At 44.4% G+C, this 24,610-nt stretch overlaps 1 protein-coding gene and 1 long non-coding RNA gene across 5 annotated transcripts in view; both read right to left on the reverse strand.

The window, feature by feature from the left end:
- Nucleotides 1–2,543: 2,543 nt before the first annotated feature.
- Nucleotides 2,544–24,610, reverse strand: part of LOC115203360 (semaphorin-6D-like) — a 55,914-nt gene continuing 33,847 nt past the window's right edge. For 2 of the 4 annotated variants that reach the window (XM_029767993.1, XM_029767994.1), the window contains exons 11-19: nucleotides 20,797–20,952; nucleotides 20,439–20,612; nucleotides 17,647–17,787; nucleotides 17,095–17,172; nucleotides 15,918–15,976; nucleotides 15,322–15,378; nucleotides 14,446–14,676; nucleotides 11,526–11,770; nucleotides 2,544–6,684 (exon numbers count right to left, since the gene is read on the reverse strand). In XM_029767993.1, the coding sequence (XP_029623853.1) occupies nucleotides 5,482–6,684; nucleotides 11,526–11,770; nucleotides 14,446–14,676; nucleotides 15,322–15,378; nucleotides 15,918–15,976; nucleotides 17,095–17,172; nucleotides 17,647–17,787; nucleotides 20,439–20,612; nucleotides 20,797–20,952 (2,344 nt within the window). In that variant the 3' untranslated portion in view covers nucleotides 2,544–5,481. The remainder of the gene's footprint in view (nucleotides 6,685–11,525; nucleotides 11,771–14,445; nucleotides 14,677–15,321; nucleotides 15,379–15,917; nucleotides 15,977–17,094; nucleotides 17,173–17,646; nucleotides 17,788–20,438; nucleotides 20,613–20,796; nucleotides 20,953–24,610) is intronic. The other 2 variants (XM_029767995.1, XM_029767996.1) reach the window with 2 other exon arrangements.
- On the reverse strand, nucleotides 21,613–22,225 carry LOC115203361 (uncharacterized). Its single transcript, XR_003880154.1, has 3 exons — nucleotides 22,168–22,225; nucleotides 21,998–22,044; nucleotides 21,613–21,739 (listed from the first exon to the last, which is right to left on the reverse strand). It is a non-coding gene; the product is annotated as an uncharacterized LOC115203361 (long non-coding RNA).

Genomic DNA, 24,610 nt, shown 5'->3' on the forward strand with positions numbered 1-24,610 from the left:
TTCATTATGTGTTGTTAGTACCCTGTCTATGTTCATTATGTGTTTTTAGTACCCTGTATATATGTTCATTATGTGTTGTTAGTACCCTGTATATGTTCATTATGTGTTTTTAGTACCATGTTCATTATGTGTTGTCAGCACCCTGTTTATGCTCATCGTGTTATTAGTACCCTGTATATGTTCATTATGGGTTGTTAGTACCCTGTTTATGTTCATTATGTGTTGTTAGTACCCTGTTTATGTTCATTATGTGTTGTTAGTACCCTGTTTATGTTCATTATGTGTTGTTAGTACCCTGTTTATGTTCATTATGTGTTGTTAGTACCCTGTTTATGTTCATTATGTGTTGTTAGTACCCTGTTTATGTTCATTATGTGTTGTTAGTACCCTGTTTATGTTCATTATGTGTTGTTAGTAGCCTGTATATGTTCATTATGTGTTGTTAGTACCCTGTTTATGTTCATTATGTGTTGTCAGCACCCTGTATATGTTCATTATGTGATTTTAGTACCATGTTTATGTTCATTATATGTTTTTAGAACCCTGTTTATGTTCATTATATGTTTTTAGAACCCTGTTTATGTTCATTATATGTTTTTAGCACCCTGTTTATGTTCATTATATGTTTTTAGCACCCTGTTTATGTTCATTATGTGTTTTTAGCACCCTGTTTATGTTCATTATATGTTTTTAGCACCCTGTTTATGTTCATTATATGTTTTTAGCACCCTGTTTATGTTAGGCCCGGATTCAATCTGAGCGCTCTATTCGACAATGTGGCCTTTAAAGGTAATGATACTGTGTACATATAGATCACATTCAGAGTAAACGCTGCAGATGACAGTTCAATTGGAAATGACCTTTAAATGCCAAGCACACTATAGTGCTGTTTCGGATTGAACCCTGGCCTGAATGTGTTGTGTGTACCCTGTTTATGTGTTGTGTGTACCCTGTTTATGTGTTGTGTGTACCCTGTATATGTGTTGTTGCCTGTCGTGTTTATGTGATGTTGCCTGTAGTGTTTATGTGTTGTTGCCTGTCGTGTTTATGTGATGTTGCCTGTAGTGTTTATGTGTTGTTGTCTGTAGTGTTTATGTGTTGTTGTCTGTAGTGTTTATGTGATGTTGCCTTTAGTGTTTATGTGTTGTTGCCTGTAGTGTTTATGTGTTGTTGCCTGTAGTGTTTATGTGTTGTTGTCTGTAGTGTTTATGTGTTGTTGTCTGTAGTGTTTATGTGATGTTGCCTGTAGTGTTTTTGTGTTGTTGTCTGTAGTGTTTATGTGTTGTTGTCTGTAGTGTTTATGTGTTGTTGCCTGTAGTGTTTTTGTGTTGTTGTCTGTAGTGTTTATGTGTTGTTGTCTGTAGTGTTTATGTGTTGTTGGGGGGGGGTGTAGCAGGCGAATAGAGGAGGCATTAAATAGCACTACATCTGCCACTGTAATGACAACACCATGACATTCTCTGTAAAACAGAGAATGTCATTCTTCAGCATAATTATTTTCATTCAACGGATCAAGCGGGGTAAGAGTAGCCTCCTCATACCCCCACCCAGGCCTGGTCCGCTCTTCTATATCTCATCTCATCACTGTGACCGTACTGGGTTAGTGTGCATGTGTACGGTGTGTTAGTGTGTGTTCAAGTGCCTGGCACAGTGCTGAGGCTCAGATCTTAAGCCCAGAGCAGGGAGGGACTTGGACCAGATGTTCATCTCCACAGCAACAAACCACTCTGGAAACTTTCCCACATGACCACACACACACACACACACACACACACACACACACACACACACACACACACACACACACACACACACTCTGCTCTGCAACAGATCTCCTCTCAGATGGCAATCACCAATCCAGCGTTGCTATGACCAAAAGGGAATCGAACCAAGGTCATCTGCAAACCTCAAGACCATGTATGCCCACTAAGCTAAAGCCTAGGCATGCAACAGCACTACTTTGCTTTGGAAATGCAACAACTCAACATTGTTGTTGGCAAGACAACAACACTATTGGCAAGGCAACAATGACTTATTGGCAACCCTAAGCAGAAACAGCCTGGCCTGCAACACCAAATCTTAACAAATCTCCATCCACATTTTGAATTTCTATTTGTGAAACAATGCTGTCTTACATGTATAACTGTAGATATGTAGCTCAGTCAGTGCCAGAGGAGAACAGGACATTGTTTGGCAGAGGTGTAAATAGTGTTTGATGTTAGCTAGTGGTTTGTGATGATAGCAGGGGTGCATGGAGGCAAATAGCCTGTTCTTCTGCTGTGGGATATGTTGAAGAAGGAACACCTTGTATAAATATAGGCATTAGTGTCCCAGTTAAGATTTCACTCATGAAACTCTAATGAAACAAAAGCTTGAGGAGTGGCTTTGCTAAATCACTACAGTTGAACAGTATGTTGATATCTGACTTCTATAGTGAGTTCCGTGATCACTGCATCTTGTGCTCACTAACTGGATTAGAGAGTCACTGGCCTAATCCGCTGTCTTCTGAGAATCAGAAAAAAACAAGGATATCTCCCAGAATCAGAATTCTGTGCAGTAAAATTTTATTTAAACTATACATGCCATGTTAAAAAAAATTCAAGAAGTCCTGAAACAAAAGACGATCATTTTGTACACGTTCACAGTTCCAACTTTACAACATATCTACAAACACTCTGAACAAACATCAGGAGGTGTTACTGTCCAATCAGAACAGTATTAGAAAGGTAATGTCCACGAGGCTGGTTCATCTGCACACATAGAGCATAGATAGACAGGAGGGTAGGAAGGCTTTAGACTGACACTGCAACACAAAGACCCAGGTCAATATGGCAATGCACAAGACAGCTGAGCACAGCCTGTATGTCTGGATGAATGGAACAGAGGGATGTGTGTGTGTATGAGTCTCTGAGCCCAAACACTGGTTAGCAGAGGACGACTGATAGACAATATACTTTAATTAATACAATTATCTTTTTAAACAAAATGTGGCTTCGGGTTCCAAACAGGCAGACAAATGAATTCCCCAAATAAAGTAAATGTACCCAAATCATGAACCTCATTCTCAATGTAAGATCTGACCCACATCCTGTTGTTATACATGTCCCGGTCACATGACCACTGCTCACTCTAATGGAACAGTTTATTAAGACATTAGATACACATCTTTGATCTATAATAATTACCCGGAGTGTTTACCTTAATACTGGGTTAGATGTTTTATTGAGTACTGTATTGAATGTTTACTGTATATTTGGCTGTATAGTGCCATGTTGAGCTGAGTGTTTTGAAGCAAAGCATTTAGAGAGAAGACAAGAGTCAGTCTACATCCCCATGCCATAATAGTACATTCACTGCATGGAACCTCAGCTTGGCCTATCAGCAGCCTTCTTCTTCATGAGGTCATATACAGATACTGTAATCCCAGCATGCTTTGCTTCAGCCTGCATTCTGTAATGGAATGTTGGTGACTAAACCGACTCTTAGTTCTAGAATCGAAATAACTGCAGTTTGGTAGATAAATACAAATTTAAATGCGGAACACAAATTTCACTCTGAATTCAAATAATTAAAGTTGCTTAGGCTATATTGTAACAATAATGACATATTCAGGACCAAATCACTTTTTTTCTTCAATATTCTGTATATCGATCATTCGTTGAATAAGGCACACGATGCACAGATTGGGGTTAACTGGCCTAAAAATAGGTATACTCATATATTTATAATATGTACAGTATCTTGTCATTACCAGCATGACTCGGTAGGACACATTGGTAGATGTTGGTGTGATTGTACACTTGTCACTCACTGGGAAACTGCAAACACAACACTGCCTCTGGAACCAAAATGGCAACCAGAGAACCAAAGATCTAAGATCAGTTACCCTGGAAATGGTGAAGATTAGGTTTGAGAGAGGGTAAGCTGATCCTGCATCTGTACCTTGGGGCAACTACCACACAGAGAACAGTGTGTGAACTCCCACCGGAGCACAGAGACTAACACTAGTGACGGACATGCAGTTGGCAGGTGAGACAGACAGACATGTTACAGAACGCCATTTCAACCTGACAGAACTAAACCCATTGGTGTTGCATAAAATGTTTACGTCTTCCATTTCTGAATAAAATAAAGAAAACCAAACCAAAACAACACCAGCCTGTTGAAGTGGGTTGGATGAAATGTTTCTAAATACCACACTGCTGCATCGAAAGACTGGAGGAAAGGTCTCTGCATCGCCAGTCTGTATCAGTGTGTCTGTGTGAGACAGGAGAAGAGTGGTATGTGTTGATAGAGGACTCTGATGTCACTGGAGCCTGTTCTAACAGTGCATTGAATTGCATGGTCTGTACGCACACACACACACACACACACACACACACACACACACACACACACACACACACACACACACACACACACACACACACACACACACACGTCAGAAGACAATGGCAGCTGTAGGGTACAGACACATAAGAGGACTAAATACACTCAACATATAGTACTCATCATAAACCAATAGCAACATACATTACTCATCATAAACCAATAGCAGCAAACGTGTTTAGTAGATATCCCAGTGAGTTACAGAGGGTCCCTGTTAGGGTACGTAGGCAGCCAGGCCTTTCACCTCCCCAAGCAAAGTGTGTATGTGTATGTGTTTGCTGTACATTGGGTTTTGCCCTCCAGCTGACACACACTGATGTTCTCTCTGTTGCCTTCCTTCCTCCTCAGTCTTTATAGTTCACCTCTAAAGGGACACTATGTTTAGTGTCTCCTCGCTGCTCTCCCCCATCAGTCAGACAGACAAGATACAAACAGTTCTATCGTATTCCTCCCCCTTGTTCAGTTCAGTCCAGTTCACATTCATGGGAAGACAGAGGGTGTCCTCCAAATGGCACCCTTATTCCCTATATAGTACACTAGGTACAACCAGGCCTATGTGCCGTGGTCAGAAGTAGTTGACAACAAAGGGAATATGGTGCCATTTGTGACACAAACAGACAGTGCTTAGTGACAGTGAGACATCAGACCCATTCTTCAAGTAGTTCTCGGAGTTAGACCTTGTACTGTCCACAGTCAGGATCATAGGGCCAGGCTACACACTGGGGGCCACGCTAGTCCCCTACAGGACCCCTACACCCATCTACCCCCACCCTGCCTTATGTCCTGGGGCTGGGCTGGGGTTAGTGTGTCAGGGCCAGGGATCAGGGTTAGAGGAGACTGACCAGTGTGTTGTGAGATGGAGAGAAACATGGAGCCACAAGACAAGACACAGAACTCCACGTCACATCTTTGGCCACTGGTGTGATTTCCCTTTTTAGAGTGAAGGAATGAATCATTTCATAGGGAACACACCCCGACACACATGGTCCTACTCCCTCCCTAAGCCTTCTCACAACCAGTCTGGCTCTAGAGCACACTCAGTAGTGCCCCTGCCCTGTCCCAGTTAGTACACTCCATAGTGTCTACAGTGTCCTAGTAGCTGTACTTGTTGACCACTCTCATCTGAGGAGTCTGTGGGGTGAAGGCGTTGGGTTTAGGGGGGACGTCAGGCTTTAGGGACGGGGTCCGTTTAAGCCCCTGGCGAGGGAGTGAGCCGTGCCCACTGTAGCTGCTCTGGCGGGACAGGGAGGGGGGGTGGGGGTGTTGATGGGGGGAGTGGAGCCCCCTCTGGGAGTCCAGTCTGGAGGGAGGGGTGGGGGGCATGTACCCCCCTCTGTTCATACTGTGTTGGTGGGACAACGACACCCCCATACTGACCCCGTTGGGAGAGGTGGCGGTGAGGGAGTGTCTGTGAGAAGAGCTCCTGTGATGAGAGCCGTACCTCCTCTCCAGGGTGCCGCTCATGCTTCCTCCCATACCCAGGCTGCCTGTGGGGGAGCTAGGGGTGGAAGGCAGGGGGACGTCAACCCTCTTGGTGGGGCTGTGCCTGGGCAGGGAGGAGGAGGAGGGGGAGTAAAGAGAGGCCTCTCGGCTGGGGACCTTGGGGGGAACCTCAGTGATGTCCCCTAGATGCTCCAGCATCAGGTGTTGTCTGCTGGGTCGGGGGCCTGAGCCGGCCCCCTCTTGGAGGATAGCCTTGGAGCTAGCGTTAGCCGTGTTAGCATCATTCAGGTGCTTCAGCAGGTCGTTCAGTGTGTTCCTGGCATCCAGCGACCTCTTCTGCTCCTTCCTGCTTCCTTTAGAATGAGGGGGCGTGGCCTGCAGGTGTTCCATGTTCTCTGGCTTCCTGTCCAGGGTGCGCGGCGGCGTGACGTCGTCGGCCGGGTTTCCATGGTAACCACTGCGGTATTCGTGCGTGGCGTTGGGAAGGACGACGGCACTGGGGATGTGGGAGTGTCCCAGCGCAGGGTGGGGTTGGGGCTGGGGGTGAGGAGGGGGGGAGGAACTGGGGTGGAAATGGGGACTCTTGGCGATGGAGGAGGTAGAGTTGGAGTTCTTCCTGGATCCATTGATCTTCCCGTGGTGATTGGCTCGCTCCCACTGGTTCCTGATTGGCTGCAGGCCTTTCTGCTGCAGCACAGGGGTAGACTCGGGGGTGGGCAGGGCGGCCAGCTCGGGGGGCTGACAGCCGTCCCGGAGGATCATGGTCTTGGTGTCTCCGTTAGGAGTTAGGTCCTTACCACTGCTCAGTAAGTTGGTGTACAGCTTGGGACAGTCCAGACTTGGCTGGTACTCCTGGAGACAAGACAGGACAGGAAGACAGAAGAGAGGGCATTGTTAATTTGGTTCCTCAAGCCAACACACATACATACATACATACATACATACATACATACATACATACATACATACATGTTTGACTTTTTCAACATTTTGTTAGGTTACAGCCTTATTATAAAATGGATTAAATAAAAATAAATCCTCAGCAATCTACACACAATACCCCATAATGACAAAAGAAAAACAGGTTTTTAGATCTGGGGAAGGGTACCAAAAAATGTCTGCAGCATTGACAATCCCCAAAAGCACAGAGGCCTCCATCATTCTTAAATGGAAGAGTTTAGAACCACCAAGACTCTTCCTAAAGCTGGTCTGCTGGCCAAACTGAGCAGTCGGGGGAGAGGGCCTTGGTCAAGGAGGTAACCAAGAACCCGATGGTCACTCTGACAGAGCTCTAGAGTTCCTCTGTGGAGATGGGAGAACCTTCCAGAAGGACAACCATCAAAAGGCACTTAAAGACTCTCAGACCATGAGAAACAAGATTCTCTGGTCTGATGAAACCAAGATTGAACTCTTTGGCCTAAATGTCAAGCATCACGTCTGGAAGAAACCTGGCACTATCCCTACAGTGAAGCATGGTGGTGGCAGCATCATGCTGTGGGGATGTTTTTCAGAGGCAGGGATTGGGAGACTAGTCAGGATTCAGGGAAAGATGAACGGAGCAAAGTACAGAGAGAACCTTGATGAAAACCTGCTCCAGAGCACTCAGGAACTCAGAATGGGGCGAAGGTTCACCTTCCAACAGAACAACGACCCTAAGCACACAGCCAAGACAACGCAGGAGTGGATTCGGGACAGGTCTCTGAATGTCCTTGAGTGGCCCAGCCAGAGCCCAGACTTAAACCTGATCAAACATCTCTGGAGAGACCTGAAAATAGCTGTGCACAACGCTCCCCATCCAACCTGACAGAACTTGAGAGGATCTGCAGAGAAGAGTGGGAGAAACTCCCCAAATACATGTGTGCCAAGCTCAAAGTTCAAAGGTGAAGCAGTTATTTTATTTATGTATTTTTATTCAATATTCTGGCCCCTTTTGAGCTTAGCGTCATACCCAAGAAGACTCGAGGCTGTAACGGTTGTCGTCGGGAATGGAGGACCAAAACGCAGCAGGAATGTGGATGCTCATCTTGTTATTTATTTTTAAATAAAGAGAACACCAAAATAACAAACCGAAAAACGCACGAACAACAAAACAGTCTTGTCACGCTCACACAGGCAAAACAAGAAACAATCTCCCACAACACCAAACCAAACAATTACCCATATATAGGACTCTCAATCAGAGGCAACGAGAAAGCACCTGCCTCCAATTGAGAGTCCAACCCCCCATCAACCTAAACATAGAAATACAACAAACCAGAAAGAACATAGAAATACAAAACATAGAACTTAGACCAAAACCCGGAAATAATAAATCAAACACCCTACTACATAAATCACCACCCCGAACCACAAACAAAATACCCTCTGCCACGTCCTGACCAAACTACAATAACAAATAACCCTTATACTGGTCAGGACGTGACAGAGGCTGTAATCGCTGCCAAAGGTGCTTCAACAAAGTACTGAGTAAAGGGTCTGAATACTCATGTAAATGTAATATTAGGTTTTTTTTTAAATGATAAATTAGCAAAAAATTCTAAAAACCTGTTTTTGCTTTGTCATTATGGGGCATTGTGGGTGTCATTATGGGGTATTGATGAGGATTTTTTTTTACATGAATTTTAGAATAAGGCTGTAACCTAACAAAATGTGGAAAAGGTCTGAATACTTTCCGAAGGCACTGTAAATGTTCTATCCGGGGGGTGAATTACAGGGGAGCCAGGGGGGGCTCAGCTCCCCTGAATGAAACAAAAGTCCAACTTTGGGGGGGGGATCTAAATAATGCTTATTTAACCATTCTCCTATTTGTATAAAAGCAGCGGCAAATATGTTTTACAGTGGTAAATATGAAAATAAAAGTTTACAAATTAATCAAACACCCCGACCTTTCTGTCATGGTTTAAACCATTTATTTCTATGTGGCTGCACAAACCGTCTCCCTGTCCACAGCACTGTCCACTCACTAGTGCTGAATTTCAGCCTCAGCTGAGCTCCTTTAAACACATAGATTTTTCTTTGTACTTGCTAATTTTTGCCATTTGTTTGCCAAGTCCCCTTGGTAAAAAATAGCATTTTATTCCAATGCATTAGATTTATCCGTTCATTCATAATTGTTTGCTTTTGTCAGGCAGCTGTTTAGAGCGCTCATTGCTTTGTTTCTCAGGCGGGCGCGGGTATTGTTGTTCTCTGTGCCGTCCGTGACCAGAAGTAGACCATTTATTTAGCTTTATTATTTTCAATCAATATCAGTTTTCTTGCCTGGATCAGCTGATGATTGTCTCCAATATCACTGGACAACTAGCCTACAGCTAAACAAAAATGCGCAACCATTCCATCCAACATTAACGACAGTAGGCCTATAGTAGACTCTTTAGAAGACTTTGATTTTGCAATGGCATAGGCCTACATTTTTTGGGATAATGACATTTTACATAGGCATGGTTACACTTAGTGCTTTTTCCGAGATCTCCAAGATCCAGGGATAGACCAGGGTTTAAGTTCAATGTTCTAATTCAATCGTTAAATGCTTAATAATTACAAATTACACTGTCATTAATGCCATAAATGTAGGGAAAGAGAGGTTGTGGTTTATGTCACACGATCTGTGAAGAATCTAAGCATTCAACTCGTGAATTATGGACAACTCATGAACTAGGGTGTAACCATGTTTTGATTCAACTTGTGTATTATATTGAATGTAGGCTACCTGTTCTGCTTATGTTCATGTGTGTAAAATTGCTTCAGTTGAGAGCGTAGGCTACTGGCAGTGGTATTGGCCTAGTGGAGGGTAAAGGCAACAAAATGCAGTTGACCCTCTTTTTTCTGAAAAATGCATTAAAAGTATAGGGAGCGTAACTTTTTTCACCGCAACCGGCAATCAGAGTTTACCCACCATTTATTTACTACTACATCACTGGCTACCCCACAGTGGAGGTGTCAATACCCATAAAACCTAGCGGTCAAACATGGAAATGGTTCCAATCGTTTTTCCATCATTCATTTTTCCCATAGGGAATTTTAGAAACACTTAATGTAAGGGATGTGTTTCGTGGAGGCTTACCCAGGCGTGACGTTTTGATAACCATGTCAAATCTCTCTCGGACAAGGTGACTTTTATCAATATAGTCAGCTCTATTTACTTTTCGGTTTGAAAATACTAATTAGCATCAACATAGACATCATGCAAGACTACAAATCCCTACAAGCTCCTGCACGTCATCTCGAGCTGACTGTAAACTGCACAAGACAGTTTACAGTCATCAGTGAACATGCAGATGTCTATTTCCAGTCATCAGAGTACATGCATATGTCTATTTCCAGTCATCATTGTACATGCAGATGTCTATTTCCAGTCATCATTGTACATGCAGATGTCTATTTCTAGTCATCAGAGTACATGCAGATGTCTATTTCCAGTCATCAGAGTACACGCAGATGTCTATTTCCAGTCATCAGAGTATATGCAGATGTCTATTTCCAGTCATCAGAGTACATGCAGATGTCTATTTCCAGTCATCATTGTACATGCAGATGTCTATTTCCAGTCATCAGAGTACATGCAAATGTCTATTTCCAGTCATCAGAGTACATGCAGATGCCTATTTCCAGTCATCATTGTACATGCAGATGTCTATTTCCAGTCATCAGAGTACATGCAAATGTCTATTTCCAGTCATCAGAGTACATGCAGATGTCTATTTCCAGTCATCAGAGTACATGCAGATGTCTATTTCCAGTCATCATTGTACATGCAGATGTCTATTTCCAGTCATCATTGTACATGCAGATGTCTATTTCCAGTCATCAGAGTACATGCAAATGTCTATTTCCAGTCATCAGAGTACATGCAGATGCCTATTTCCAGTCATCATTGTACATGCAGATGTCTATTTCCAGTCATCAGAGTACATGCAAATGTCTATTTCCAGTCATCAGAGTACATGCAAATGTCTATTTCCAGTCATCAGAGTACATGCAGATGTCTATTTCCAGTCATCAGAGTACATGCAGATGTCTATTTCCAGTCATCATTGTACATGCAGATGTCTATTTCTAGTCATCAGAGTACATGCAGATGTCTATTTCCAGTCATCAGAGTACATGCAGATGTCTATTTCCAGTCATCAGAGTACATGCAGATGTCTATTTCCAGTCATCAGAGTACAAGCAGATGTCTATTTCCAGTCATCATTGTACATGCAGATGTCTATTTTCAGTCATCATTGTACATGCAGATGTCTATTTCTAGTCATCAGAGTACATGCAGATATCTATTTCCAGTCATCAGAGTACATGCAGATGTCTATTTCCAGTCATCAGAGTACATGCAGATGTCTATTTCCAGTCATCAGAGTACATGCATTGCACTGTTTGGATTATTTTGGAGTGGACAAACACGCACAGGTAGCCTACATTTTGAAGTGATTTGTTTGACAATCAGATGAAAGCATCATGACTGGTTGTGTTCATGCCACATTAAAACATATTTTTACCGTTAAATTACGTCTATATTATTATTATTAGCCCCCCCCCTCAAAGAAATTGTACACGCCGCATCCTGAATGTCAGTGTAATTCGCACTCTGGATCTATCTATCTACATAAGATACAACGATAATGTCAGTCAGTAACACTCGGTTACTGAATAATGTGTTGACTCATAAATTGCACTCTGTATTCAGGTCTCCAGGTTACCTTGACAGGACTGTCGAAGAGCCCGTTGAGCTTAGTGAAGGATCCGGTGGAGTCGCTGCAGGAGGGGGCTGACTCTGCATCTTTGTGGGCGTGCCGGGGCTTGTGGCGGAGGAAGGAGTCTCTGTAGCAGAACACCACCAGACCTGCCACTAACGCCCCCAGGAGGAAGGCAGCCAACACACAGCTGATCAGGATATTCATGTGGACCATCTGATTGGCTTCTCCCGCCTGGATCTCCCACACACCTGAAGTCACACACCCCATTGGTTAACGAACACCTCGACACACCCAATCACAGCCAATCACAGCTTTACACTACACCTCTATAGCAGGTGTGTTTGTGGACACTCAGTCATGCATGGTTTCTCTGCTTTTCCCCTTAAAGGTATTCTGTCCGCTATCCAACAGGGATTTTATCGTCAACAAAACCATTCAGATTGGTTTCCACTCTCGTCATTCTTAATTGTAAAGACATGGTGAAAATGGTTAGGATCCCACAACCACTCCGGTGATGTAAGCCAATCTAGAAGAAGTAGTGTTATGTTAGTTTGAAGAGGAAGAATTGAAGTGTTGCTTTTTCCCTAACAACTGTCAAACATTTGTCCAGATAAAAAGGAGGGTTAGTGCATTCCTAACTAGGACAGAGAAAGACTTGTTCTCCCAATATCAGAAAGACAATTAACCATTGACTCCCCAGCGTTGTCAAAGGGAAGAGGATTGTAGTTTGTCCTCTACATGGTGAGGCTGTTCTGTTTCTAGACTGCAGCTTGGTTAGTAACCACAGACATGGACGAGTTAGACATCCACAGAGCAGGACAGAGACAGAGAGAGGTCCTGGAGCAGGAGGGGTTAATGGACAGGCCTGGAACATGCTCTAACGCTCCTAGGGTTAAAAAACCTAACTCCCGGTGTTAACCCTTTACACCTGGGAACAGGGTTAACCCTTCAACTGTAACAGCCAGGGTAATAGGGTCTACTGGCAGAGAGAAACGAGGGACAAATAAAAGAGTCTGAAGAAAGAATATAGAAGTGCAGAAGGTTTGAAGATAAGATTTGAAAGAATTGTTTAAAAAAGGGAGAAAATACATTTTCACCATGTAGAAAATCATTATGATCATGACAATAAATCAATGAATAAATCAAAATACATGAAGTTGGATGAAATATAAATCATAACAAAATCTGAAAAATGTAATCTGCTATATCAATTGATGATAATCCCAAATACCTGCCCCTGTGTGTGTGTGTGTGTGTGTGTGTGTGTGTGTGTGTGTGTGTGTGTGTGTGTGTGTGTGTGTGTGTGTGTGTGTGTGTGTGTGTGTGTGTGTGTGTACACAGTACCAGTCAAAAGTTGACACACCTACTCATTCAAGGGTTTTTCTTGTAGAATAATAGTGAAGACATCAAAACTATGAAATAACACATGTGAAATCATGTAGTAACCAAAAAAGTATTAAACAAATCAAAATATATGTTATATTTGAGATTCTTCAAAGTAGCCACCCTTTGCCTTAATGACAGCTTTGCACACCCTTGGCATTCTCTCAACCATTTTTATGAGGTAGTCACCTCGAATACATTTCAATTAACAGGTGTGCCTTGTTAAAAGTTCATTTGTGGAATTTCTTTCCTTCTTAATGCATTTGAGCCAATCAGCTTTGTTGTGACAAGGTAGAGGTGGTATACAGAAGATAGCCCTATTTGGTAAAAGACCAAGTCCATACTATGGCAAGAACAGCTCAAATAAGCAAAGAGAAATGACAGTCCATCATTACTTTAAGACATGAAGGTCGGTCAATACAGAACATTTCAACAAGATTCTTCAAGTACAGTCTCAAAAACCATCAAGCGTTATGATGAAACTGGCTCTCATGAGGACCACCACAGAAAAGGAAGACCCAGAGTTTCCTCTGCTGCAGAGGATAAGTTCATTAGGGAGTTACCAGCCTCAGATTGCAGCCCAAATAAATGCTTCACAGAGTTCAAGTAACAGACACATCTCAACATCAACTGTTCAGAGGAGACTGCGTGAATCAGGCCTTCATGGTCGAATTGGTGCAAAGAAACCACTACTAAAGGACACCAATAAGAAGAAGAGACTTGTTTGGGCCAAGAAACACGAGCAATGGACATTAGACCGGTGGAAATCTGTCCTTTGGTCTGATGAGTCTAAATTTGCGATTTTTGGTTGCAACCGCCATATCTTTGTGAGACGCAGAGTAGGTGAACGGATGAACTCTGCATGTATAGTTCCCACCGTGGGTCTGTGTGATGGTGCTTTGCTGGTGACACTGTCTGTGATTTATTTAGAATTTAAGGCTACCACAGCATTCTGCTGCGGTACGCCATCCCATCTGATACGCCATCACATCTGGTTTGCGCTTATTGGGACTATCATTTGTTTTTCAACAGATCAATGACCCAACACACCTCCAGGCTGTGTACGGGCTATTTGAACAAGGAGAGTGATGGAGTGCTGCATCAGATGACCTGGCCTCCACAATCACCCAACCTCAACCCAATTGAGATGGTTTTGGATGAGTTGGACCGCAGAGTGATGGAAAAGCAACCAACAAGTTCCTCATGAAGCTGGTTTAGAGAATGCCAAGAGAGTGCAAAGCTGTCATCAAGGCAAAGGGTGGCTACTTCAAATAATCTAAAATATAACATATATTTTGATTTGTTTAACACTTTTTTGGTTACTACATGATTCCCTATGTGTTATTTCATAGTTTTGATGTCTTCACTATTATTCTACAATGTAGAAAATTGTAAAAATAAAGAAAAACCCTTGAATGAGTAGGTGTGTCCAGACTTTTGACTGGTCCTGTGTGTGTGTGTCTGCTGTAGCAGCTATGGGACAGTCAGGGCTCCATACAGTGTGGTGGCAGCAGTTCTCTCTCTCCCTGCTAGGCCTTACCCTCTAGGCCCCCTGGGAGTGACTCTAGTGAATGGGAGGTGGCCGGGTCATCCTGCTGCACAAACCCTGAGCCATACAGGTCTGGAGAACCAGCCCCAGGCCCCAACCCAGGCCTTTCCCCGGGACCAAGCCCAGGATGGGGGCTCAGGGTGGGGGTGAGTACTGGGGGTACTGGGGGGTGTATGGGCCCACTGGGCTGGTCTGTGAATGACGTAGATGATAACTCCATGTCTGTGGTGACAAACAAACTGTTAACACGGTGCGTAGACATGAGGCCAGCAGGCTGTTAGCTTACATCCTGGTTAGTAGGCATGGGTTGGTATGTGTACGCACATATGGGTTAGTTTACATAACATAATAGGTTTAATGTTTTATGATAATGTTGTTTGAAAAAATAATGCATTTTCTGATTCAAGAGCTATTTTATTTATCATCATTACCAGTAATAGAAATACAGTTGTAAGATTCATTTTTTTGAGACAGGATACAGTTTGAAAGGGGAAAAGGGTGAGAGTTGTCTTAGGAAGGTCTTTGGTACACAGCAGCGATGATTTCATAGCAGTGATGACGTCAGAGGAGGGAGGGGCGCCGAGTGCGCATGCAGGAAGTAAACAGGAAGTAAAGAGGAAGTAAAGAGGAAGTGCGTGAGGAAGATGAAGTGAGGAAATGAGTCAGTGTAGCGGTGAGATGGACATTTCTGACGTGACCCGGTGATGATGTTGTTTGTTGAGATGATGAAGAAGATAAAGGTGTTGAAGGAGAGGAGGTTTGTTAAAAAAGATGAAGAGTGAGCAGCGTTGAAGGAAGGATGGAAGGAGACAGGGGTTCGGAGCTCAAGGAAAGAAAGAAACCAGCGGAATAAAAGATCCAACTAACCAGAGGTCGGGTCACCAAATGATTTGTAATCTGTCGCTGATGTAGTGGCCAAAAACACTAAAACAATTAAAGGAACAAGAAATCAGTATAAAGGAACCCAAAAGTAAAGTCTCAAAACAAAAAAAGGCCCTGATAACTAAGAGTGTAGTTCTTTTTAATCAAATGATAAAAAGCTAAAGGACAGGTTGTCTGAGTAGGCCTATTGCTCCAAGTCTTGTCTGTCTCTAGACCTGAGGAGAGACAGCTATGCATGGTCTCTATCCCCTGTTCTAGTTCTATGGTTCAGCCTGGTGTGTCTCCTATAGCAACACTGTCTTAGTACTGCTACTGGTAGAGCACGTCTATGTTTCTTCCCTCCAAGTAGGTAGCATTAGTTACAGGTGGCCTGGGTGTGTACAGTATGTGGATCTACAGTAGATGTGTATGTTAATACTGAACATAGAACCATGTAGTGAGGGTTACTGATTGGTGTGTTGGTATGGTGTGGTTACTGGTGTTACTGGTAGTGTGTTACTGGTTGGTTGTGCAGACTGATGGTGTGTGATAGTGAGAGAGAGCGAGAAAGAGATGGGTTGGTATGAATGGGAGGGGCTCACCATGGCAGTCTCCCAGCTGAACCGTGTTCCCAAACTCTACATCCTGCTCATAACCAGACCTGAAAGAGAGAGGGAGAGGGGAGGAGAAATTAGAGCAGAGAACCAAACCTTTCCAACCATCAACATTTCCTTCCTTTATTCAAGTTTTTCCTGAACTCTGTAGTATGTACCGTAGCTTAGTACTGTGATAGTATTGTAATATTTAATACTCACAGGGCTCTAAATGTACATTTTTCATTGGTAGCACTGGTCCTCCCGCCTTTAAAAAGGTTAGGAGCACCAGAAAATCAGATTGATTGAGATATAGCCTATATGAAGTCTAGCTGCTTCTAAAGCCCATGTGCCCTAAAAACTAATATGGAACCCTGTAAATACATGTGTTTATTATAAAAACCTAAAATGTTGATACAGATACCTGTCATTGAAATGAAAAAGTCATTTTGTGGAATATACAGTTTCTACATTATGTAAAAGCACTAATTTCCTATTGAGATGCATTACATTGAAAAGTGTACACTGTCTCTTTAAGAGCATTTGTGATGATGCCATGCAGGACATCTCTCATTCAAATCAAATCAAATTTTATTGGTCACATACGCATATTTAGCAGATGTTATTGCGGGTGTAGTTAAATGCTTGTGCCATTCATTGTTCCATTCATTCATTGATCATTGATCTCCTGAAGAAGCTATCCCGTTTCCTTTCTTTCTGTGCCTCCAAATGTTTGGATATACTGGTAAAGTTACCAGGTTGTTTGCTAGCTAGCTAATGAGCTAACAAACATGACTGAACAAGGTATAAAACAAATGCGGCCCGCGAATAGTTTTAGAAAGGCCCGAGACATGGTTTATGAATGTCAAATGCGGCCCGCCAATCCGTGACCAGAAGAAAAAACCTTGGTCCAGTAATATGGGTCAGATCTTTAGAACTGTTTGGGCTAAAAACAAGCAGTTTTCACTGGATTAATGGTGCAATCATGGTGCTAACTAATCTGCGCTCGGGAAACAACGGTACAACGAAGCCTTATCATTACAAACATTATTATTAAAAATAAAGAAAAACAAATATTGGATTTTTTTGGCACAGCAAAATGTTTTGTTGCATATGAGATCAAATTGGTCACACTTTAGGGACATGAGTATGCATACTATTTAGTATTGTAATACTTGGTACTCACAGAACTCCAGGCAGGATCCTCTCACAGGCTCCATGAGGCATCCAGCCACAGTAGGGGTCCCTGGAAGCTGTACAAGACCTATGGTAGAAACACAACACAGGGTTAACATATATCTGTAAATATACAGTTCACCATACAGGGTTAAATAGGCAGCACCAGTTAACCTCTGTCTGGCTGTATATTAACCAGTGTGCTGCAGGTTCTCAATGTTTATGACATATAGAGAAAAAACACATCAATAAACACACAAACCTGTGACCAGGTACAGCATAAAGTAACCTTGGAGTGGAGTGTGTGCATGTTTCTGAATGTGTGTGTGTGTGTGTGTCTGTGTCTGAGTTGGAGTGCACGCTCGTGTGTGTCTGTATGTGTCTGTGTCTGTATGTGTCTGTGTCTCAGTCAGAGTGCACGCTTGTGTGTGTCTGTATGTGTCTGTGTCTGTATGTGTCTGTGTCTGAGTCAGAGTGCACGCTCGTGTGTGTCTGTATGTGTCTGTGTCAGTATGTGTCTGAGTCAGAGTGCACGCTCTTGTGTGTCAGTGTGGTGACTCACTTGTGGCAGTTAGTGTGTCGCTCACAGCGGCTGAGCGGCATGCGAACCACACAGCTAGAGAAAGCTACATACACACTGTGTGTGTCTCTGTCAACATGGAGCGACAAAATATGCCTGTCATCCTCACTGTTAGACAGACACCTGGGAGACAGAGAGAAGAAAAGAGAGGGAAGAGAGGGGTTGGGAGAGGAGAGGGAGTAGGAGAGAGAGAGAAAGGGAGGGTGGTGGAGGGGGGAGACAGAGAGGAGTCAGAAATCAGATTACAGGTTACTTGATCAGTTGTTTATCAGAAAGGCCTGTCTACGGTTTCACTCTCCAGATGTAATCACAGTGGCACTGTTTAGCCCTGATACCCTTACTGACAGGTGAGAACGAGAGACTGAGAGGAAGACAGAGGAGAGAGAGAGAGAGAGAGAGAGAGAGAGAGAGAGAGAGAGAGAGAGAGAGAGAGAGAGAGAGAGAGAGACAGAGGAAGAGAAGAGAAGAGAGACAGAGGAAGAGAGAGGAGAGTGCGAGAGATAGGAAGAGAGAGAGAGAGAGAGAGAGGAAGACAGAGGAGAGAAAGAGAGACAGAGATAGACAGAGGAGCGAGAGAGACAGAGGAAGTGCGAGAGACAGAGGAAGAGAGAGGAGAGACAGAGGAAGAAAGAGGAGAGCGAGAGAAAGACAGAGGAAGAAAGAGGAGAGCGAGAGAAAGACAGAGGAAGAAAGAGGAGAGCGAGAGAAAGACAGAAGAAGAAAGAGGAGAGCGAGAGAAAGACAGAAGAAGAAAGAGGAGAGCGAGAGAAAGACAGAAGAAGAAAGAGGAGAGCGAGAGAAAGACAGAAGAAGAAAGAGGAGAGCGAGAGAAAGACAGAGGAAGAAAGAGGAGAGCGAGAGAAAGACAGAAGAAGAAAGAGGAGAGCGAGAGAAAGACAGAAGAAGAAAGAGGAGAGCGAGAGAAGACAGAAGAAGAAAGAGGAGAGCGAGAGAAAGACAGAAGAAGAAAGAGGAGAGCGAGAGAAAGACAGAAGAAGAAAGAGGAGAGCGAGAGAAGACACGAAGACGAAAGAGGAGAGCGAGAGAAAGACAGAAGAAGAAAGAGGAGAGCGAGAGAAAGACAGGAAGAAGAAAGAGTGAGAGCGAGAGAAGACAGAAGAAGAAAGAGGTAGAGCGAGGAGGAAAGACAGAAGAAGAAAGAGGGATGAGCGAGAGAAAGACAGAGGAAGAAAGAGGAGAGCGAGAGAAGAGAAAGACAGAAGAAGAAAGAGGAGAGCGAGAGGAAAGACAGAAGAAGAAAGAGGAGAGCGAGAGAAAGACAGAAGAAGAAAGAGGAGAGCGAGGAGAAAGACAGAAGAAGAAGAGGAGAGCGAGAGAAAGACAGAGGAAGAAGAGGAGAGCGAGAGAAAGACAGAAGAAGAAGAGGAGAGCGAGAGAAAGACAGAGAAGAAAGAGGAGGCGAGAAAAGACAGAAGAAGAAAGAGGAGAGCGAGAGAAAGACAGAGGAAGAAAGAGGAGAGCGAGAGAAAGACAGAAGAAGAAAGAGGAGAGCGAGAGAAAGACAGAAGAAGAAAGAGGAGAGCGAGAGAAAGACAGAAGAAGAAAGAGGAGAGCGAGAGAAGACAGAAGAAGAAAGAGGAGAGCGAGAGAAAGACAGAAGAAGAAAGAGGAGAGCGAGAGAAAGACAGAAGAAGAAAGAGGAGAGCGAGAGAAAGACAGAAGAAGAAAGAGGAGAGCGAGAGAAAGACAGAAGAAGAAAGAGGAGAGCGAGAGAAAGACAGAAGAAGAAAGAGGAGAGCGAGAGAAAGACAGAGGAAGAAAGGAGCGAGAGAAAGACAGAAGAAGAAAGAGGAGAGCGAGAGAAAGACAGAAGAAGAAAGAGGAGAGCGAGAGAAAGACAGAAGAAGAAAGAGGAGAGCGAGAGAAAGACAGAGGAAGAAAGAGGAGAGCGAGAGAAAGACAGAAGAAGAAAGAAAGAGGAGAGCGAGAGAAAGACAGAAGAAGAAGAGGAGGAGAGCGAGAGAGAGACAGAAGAAGAAAGAGGAGAGCGAGAGAAAGACAGAAGAAGAAAGAGGAGAGCGAGAGAGAGACAGAAGAAGAAAGAGGAGAGCGAGAGAAAGACAGAAGAAGAAAGAGGAGAGCGAGAGAGAGACAGAAGAAGAAAGAGGAGAGCGAGAGGGAGACAGAGAGCGAGAGAGAGACAGAAGAAGAAAGAGGAGAGCGAGAGAAAGACAGAGGAAGAAAGAGGAGAGCGAGAGAAAGACAGAGGAAGAAAGAGGAGAGCAGAGAGAAGACAGATGAAGAAAGAGGAGAGCGAGAAAGACAGAAGAGAAGAGGAGAGACGAGAGAAAGACAGAAGAAGAAAGAGGAGAGCGAGAGGAAAGACAGAAGACGAAAGAGGAGAGCGAGAGAAAGTACAGAAGAAGAAAGAGGAGAGCGAGAGAAAGACAGAAGAAGAAAGGAGGAGAGCGAGAGAAAGACAGAAGAAGAAAGAGGAGAGCGAGAGAAAGACAGAAGAAGAAAGAGGAGAGCGAGAGAAAGACAGAAGAAGAAAGAGGAGAGCGAGAGAGAGACAGAAGAAGAAAGAGGAGAGCGAGAGGGAGACAGAAGAAGAAAGAGGAGAGCGAGAGGGAGACTGAGAGGAAGAGAGGAGAGGCAGGTGGTGAGAGAGACACAGAGGGAAAGAGAAAAACACAGAGTGAGAGATAAGAGACCAAGAAAAGAGAAAGACAGTGAGAGACAGAGACTAAGAGAGAGACGCAAATAGAGTAAGAGAGAGACCAAGAGAGAGACGTGTAGTGAGTGTTCCGTACTTGGCTCTGTTGAACAGGTCAATCTCCTCCAATAGGATGCTGTCATTTAGGGACAGAGGGGAAGTCTTTGCTAGAACCTTCAGCACCACGCCCGCCTCTGAACCAATGAACAGCACCGTGTAGTTACCATGTGGACCAGCCGCGTTGTCCACTGCCAGGGCTGTCAGCCTGTACCTAGAGAGACAGGGACAAGACAGGAGGACAGTCAGACTTCAGTAGGAATTATCAAGCCAGTATTTAAAGGTCCTCCGTGCGATATACAAATGTGCATTTTGTTTTTGTTTTTTGTTGAGTGTTACCCGGGAATTCAGATCCCTCAAGCAACTCTTACGATGTGTGTGTGTGTGTATCTTCTTACCTGACGCGTGTCTTGGTGAACCAGGGCTCGTCTCCTATGTTAGGCACGGAGGCGTCCATGAGGGGGTGAGACTTGATGAAGAGGAGGGTCTCATCAGGGAACTCTATAGAGGTCCTATAGGACTCAGCCTGGCCATGACCCACACAGCAACCTGGCCTGGAGACATAGGGGTCAGAGAGGGGTCAAAGGTCAACACAGGTCACACATGAGCCCAGCTACCATCACCCTGTAGGGACTAATAATGTTGACTCTATTGAATTGAACTGAGGAGAGGGGTTAGGGCATGAGAGAGGAGCAGATGCCTGTCAGGACAACAAAGAGACGTGCTGCTGTATCACCGTAAACATTAAGTCATAACAGAGGACTAGAATGTTAATTATTTACCACCATAATGAGCAGCTCTGTGGACTTTGTGTGGGGCCAGAGAGCTGAGCTACGTGTGTGTGTGAATGGTGTGTGTGAATGCAGGTTAAATATGCAACACGTCTAATTATCCAGATTAATTATTTACTGCTAATAACCACCAGCTATGTGTGTGCATGTGTGTGTGTGTGTGTGTGTGTGTGTGTGTGTGTGTGTGTGTGTGTGGTCATAGACCATGTCTCTCTTATTAAAGAGGGTTTATCTCAATGAGACCTAAGCTCAAGGTTATAGTGACAATACAGTCCTGCATCATAAACTGAAGGGAGGGTCATGTACCTGTTGTTGTGCAGACTGACATATACTTACTGAGACATACTGGGCTTGGGTTAGAGACTGACATACTGTAGGTATAGTACCTGGGCTTGGGTTAGAGACTGACATACTGTAGGTATAGCACCTGGGCTTGGGTTAGAGACTGACATACTGTAGGTATAGTACCTGGGCTTGGGTTAGAGACTGGCATACTGTAGGTATAGCACCTGGGCTTGGGTTAGAGACTGACATACTGTAGGTATAGTACCTGGGCTTGGGTTAGAGACTGGCATACTGTAGGTATAGCACCTGGGTTTGGGTTAGAGACTGACATACTGTAGGTATAGTACCTGGGCTTGGGTCAGGGTTAGACACTGGCATACTGTAGGTATAGTACCTGGGCTTGGGTTAGAGACTGACATACTGTAGGTATAGTACCTGGGCTTGAGTCAGGGTTAGAGACTGACATACTGTAGGTATAGTACCTGGGCTTGGGTTAGAGACTGGCATACTGTAGGTATAGTACCTGGGCTTGGGTCAGGGTTAGAGACTGACATACTGTAGGTATAGTACCTGGGCTTGGGTTAGAGACTGACATACTGTAGGTATAGCACCTGGGCTTGGGTTAGAGACTGACATACTGTAGGTATAGTACCTGGGCTTGGGTTAGAGACTGGCATACTGTAGGTATAGCACCTGGGCTTGGGTTAGAGACTGACATACTGTAGGTATAGTACCTGGGCTTGGGTCAGGGTTAGACACTGGCATACTGTAGGTATAGTACCTGGGCTTGGGTTAGAGACTGGCATACTGTAGGTATAGTACCTGGGCTTGGGTTAGAGACTGACATACTGTAGGTATAGTACCTGGGCTTGGGTCAGGGTTAGACACTGGCATACTGTAGGTATAGTACCTGGGCTTGGGTTAGAGACTGGCATACTGTAGGTATAGTACCTGGGCTTGGGTTAGAGACTGGCATACTGTAGGTATAGTACCTGGGCTTGGGCCAGGGTTAGAGACTGACATACACTAGGTATAGTACCTGGGCTTGGGTTAGGGTTAGAGACTGACACACTGTAGGTATAGTACCTGGGCTTGGGTTAGAGACTGACATACTGTAGGTATAGTACCTGGGCTTGGGTTAGAGACTGGCATACTGTAGGTATAGTACCTGGGCTTGGGCCAGGGTTAGAGACTGACATACTGTAGGTATAGTACCTGGGTTAGGGTTAGAGACTGACAAACTGTAGGTATAGTACCTGGGCTTGGGTCAGGGTTAGAGACTGGCATACTGTAGGTATAGTACCTGGGCTTGGGTTAGAGACTGACATACTGTAGGTATAGTACCTGGGCTTGGGTCAGGGTTAGAGACTGGCATACTGTAGGTATAGTACCTGGGCTTGGGTTAGAGACTGACATACTGTAGGTATAGAACCTGGGCTTGGGTCAGGGTTAGAGACTGACATACTGTAGGTATAGTACCTGAGCTTGGGTTAGAGACTGACATACTATATGTATAGTACCTGGGCTTGGGTTAGGGTTAGAGACTGACATACTGTAGGTATAGAACGTGGGCTTGGGTCAGGGTTAGAGACCGACATACTGTAGGTATAGTACCTGGGCTTGGGTTAGAGACTGGCATACTGTAGGTATAGTACCTGGGCTTGGGTCAGGGTTAGAGACTGACATACTGTAGGTATAGTACCTGGGCTTGGGTTAGAGACTGACACACTGTAGGTATAGTACCTGGGCTTGGGTCAGGGTTAGAGACTGACATACTGTAGGTATAGTACCTGGGCTTGGGTTAGAGACTGGCATACTGTAGGTATAGTACCTGGGCTTGGGTCAGGGTTAGAGACTGACATACTGTAGGTATAGTACCTGGGCTTGGGTCAGGGTTAGAGACTGACATACTGTAGGTATAGTACCTGGGCTTGGGTTAGAGACTGGCATACTGTAGGTATAGTACCTGGGCTTGGGTCAGGGTTAGAGACTGACATACTGTAGGTATAGTACCTGGGCTTGGGTTAGAGACTGACACACTGTAGGTATAGTACCTGGGCTTGGGACAGGGTTAGAGACTGACATACTGTAGGTATAGTACCTGGGCTTGGGTTAGGGTTAGAGACTGACACACTGTAGGTATAGTACCTGGGCTTGGGTTAGAGACTGACATACTGTAGGTATAGTACCTGGGCTTGGGTTAGAGACTGGCATACTGTAGGTATAGTACCTGGGCTTGGGCCAGGGTTAGAGACTGACATACTGTAGGTATAGTACCTGGGTTAGGGTTAGAGACTGACATACTGTAGGTATAGTACCTGGGCTTGGGTCAGGGTTAGAGACTGACATACTGTAGGTATAGTACCTGGGCTTGGGTTAGAGACTGGCATACTGTAGGTATAGTACCTGGGCTTGGGTCTGGGTTAGAGACTGACATACTGTAGGTATAGTACCTGGGCTTGGGTCAGGGTTAGAGACTGACATACTGTAGGTATAGTACCTGGGCTTGGGTTAGAGACTGGCATACTGTAGGTATAGTACCTGGGCTTGGGCCAGGGTTAGAGACTGACATACTGTAGGTATAGTACCTGGGTTAGGGTTAGAGACTGACAAACTGTAGGTATAGTACCTGGGCTTGAGTCAGGGTTAGAGACTGGCATACTGTAGGTATAGTACCTGGGATTGGGTTAGAGACTGGCATACTGTAGGTATAGTACCTGGGCTTGGGTTAGAGACTGACACACTGTAGGTATAGTACCTGGGCTTGGGTCAGGGTTAGAGACTGACATACTGTAGGTATAGTACCTGGGCTTGGGTTAGAGACTGGCAAACTGTAGGTATAGTACCTGGGCTTGGGTCAGGGTTAGAGACTGACATACTGTAGGTATAGTACCTGGGCTTGGGTCAGGGTTAGAGACTGACATACTGTAGGTATAGTACCTGGGCTTGGGTTAGAGACTGGCATACTGTAGGTATAGTACCTGGGCTTGGGTCAGGGTTAGAGACTGACATACTGTAGGTATAGTACCTGGGCTTGGGTTAGAGGCTGACACACTGTAGGTATAGTACCTGGGCTTGGGACAGGGTTAGAGACTGACATACTGTAGGTATAGTACCTGGGCTTGGGTTAGGGTTA

The sequence above is a fragment of the Salmo trutta genome, chromosome 12 (assembly GCF_901001165.1).
Source record: "Salmo trutta chromosome 12, fSalTru1.1, whole genome shotgun sequence".
Taxonomy (NCBI): Eukaryota; Metazoa; Chordata; class Actinopteri; order Salmoniformes; family Salmonidae; genus Salmo; species Salmo trutta.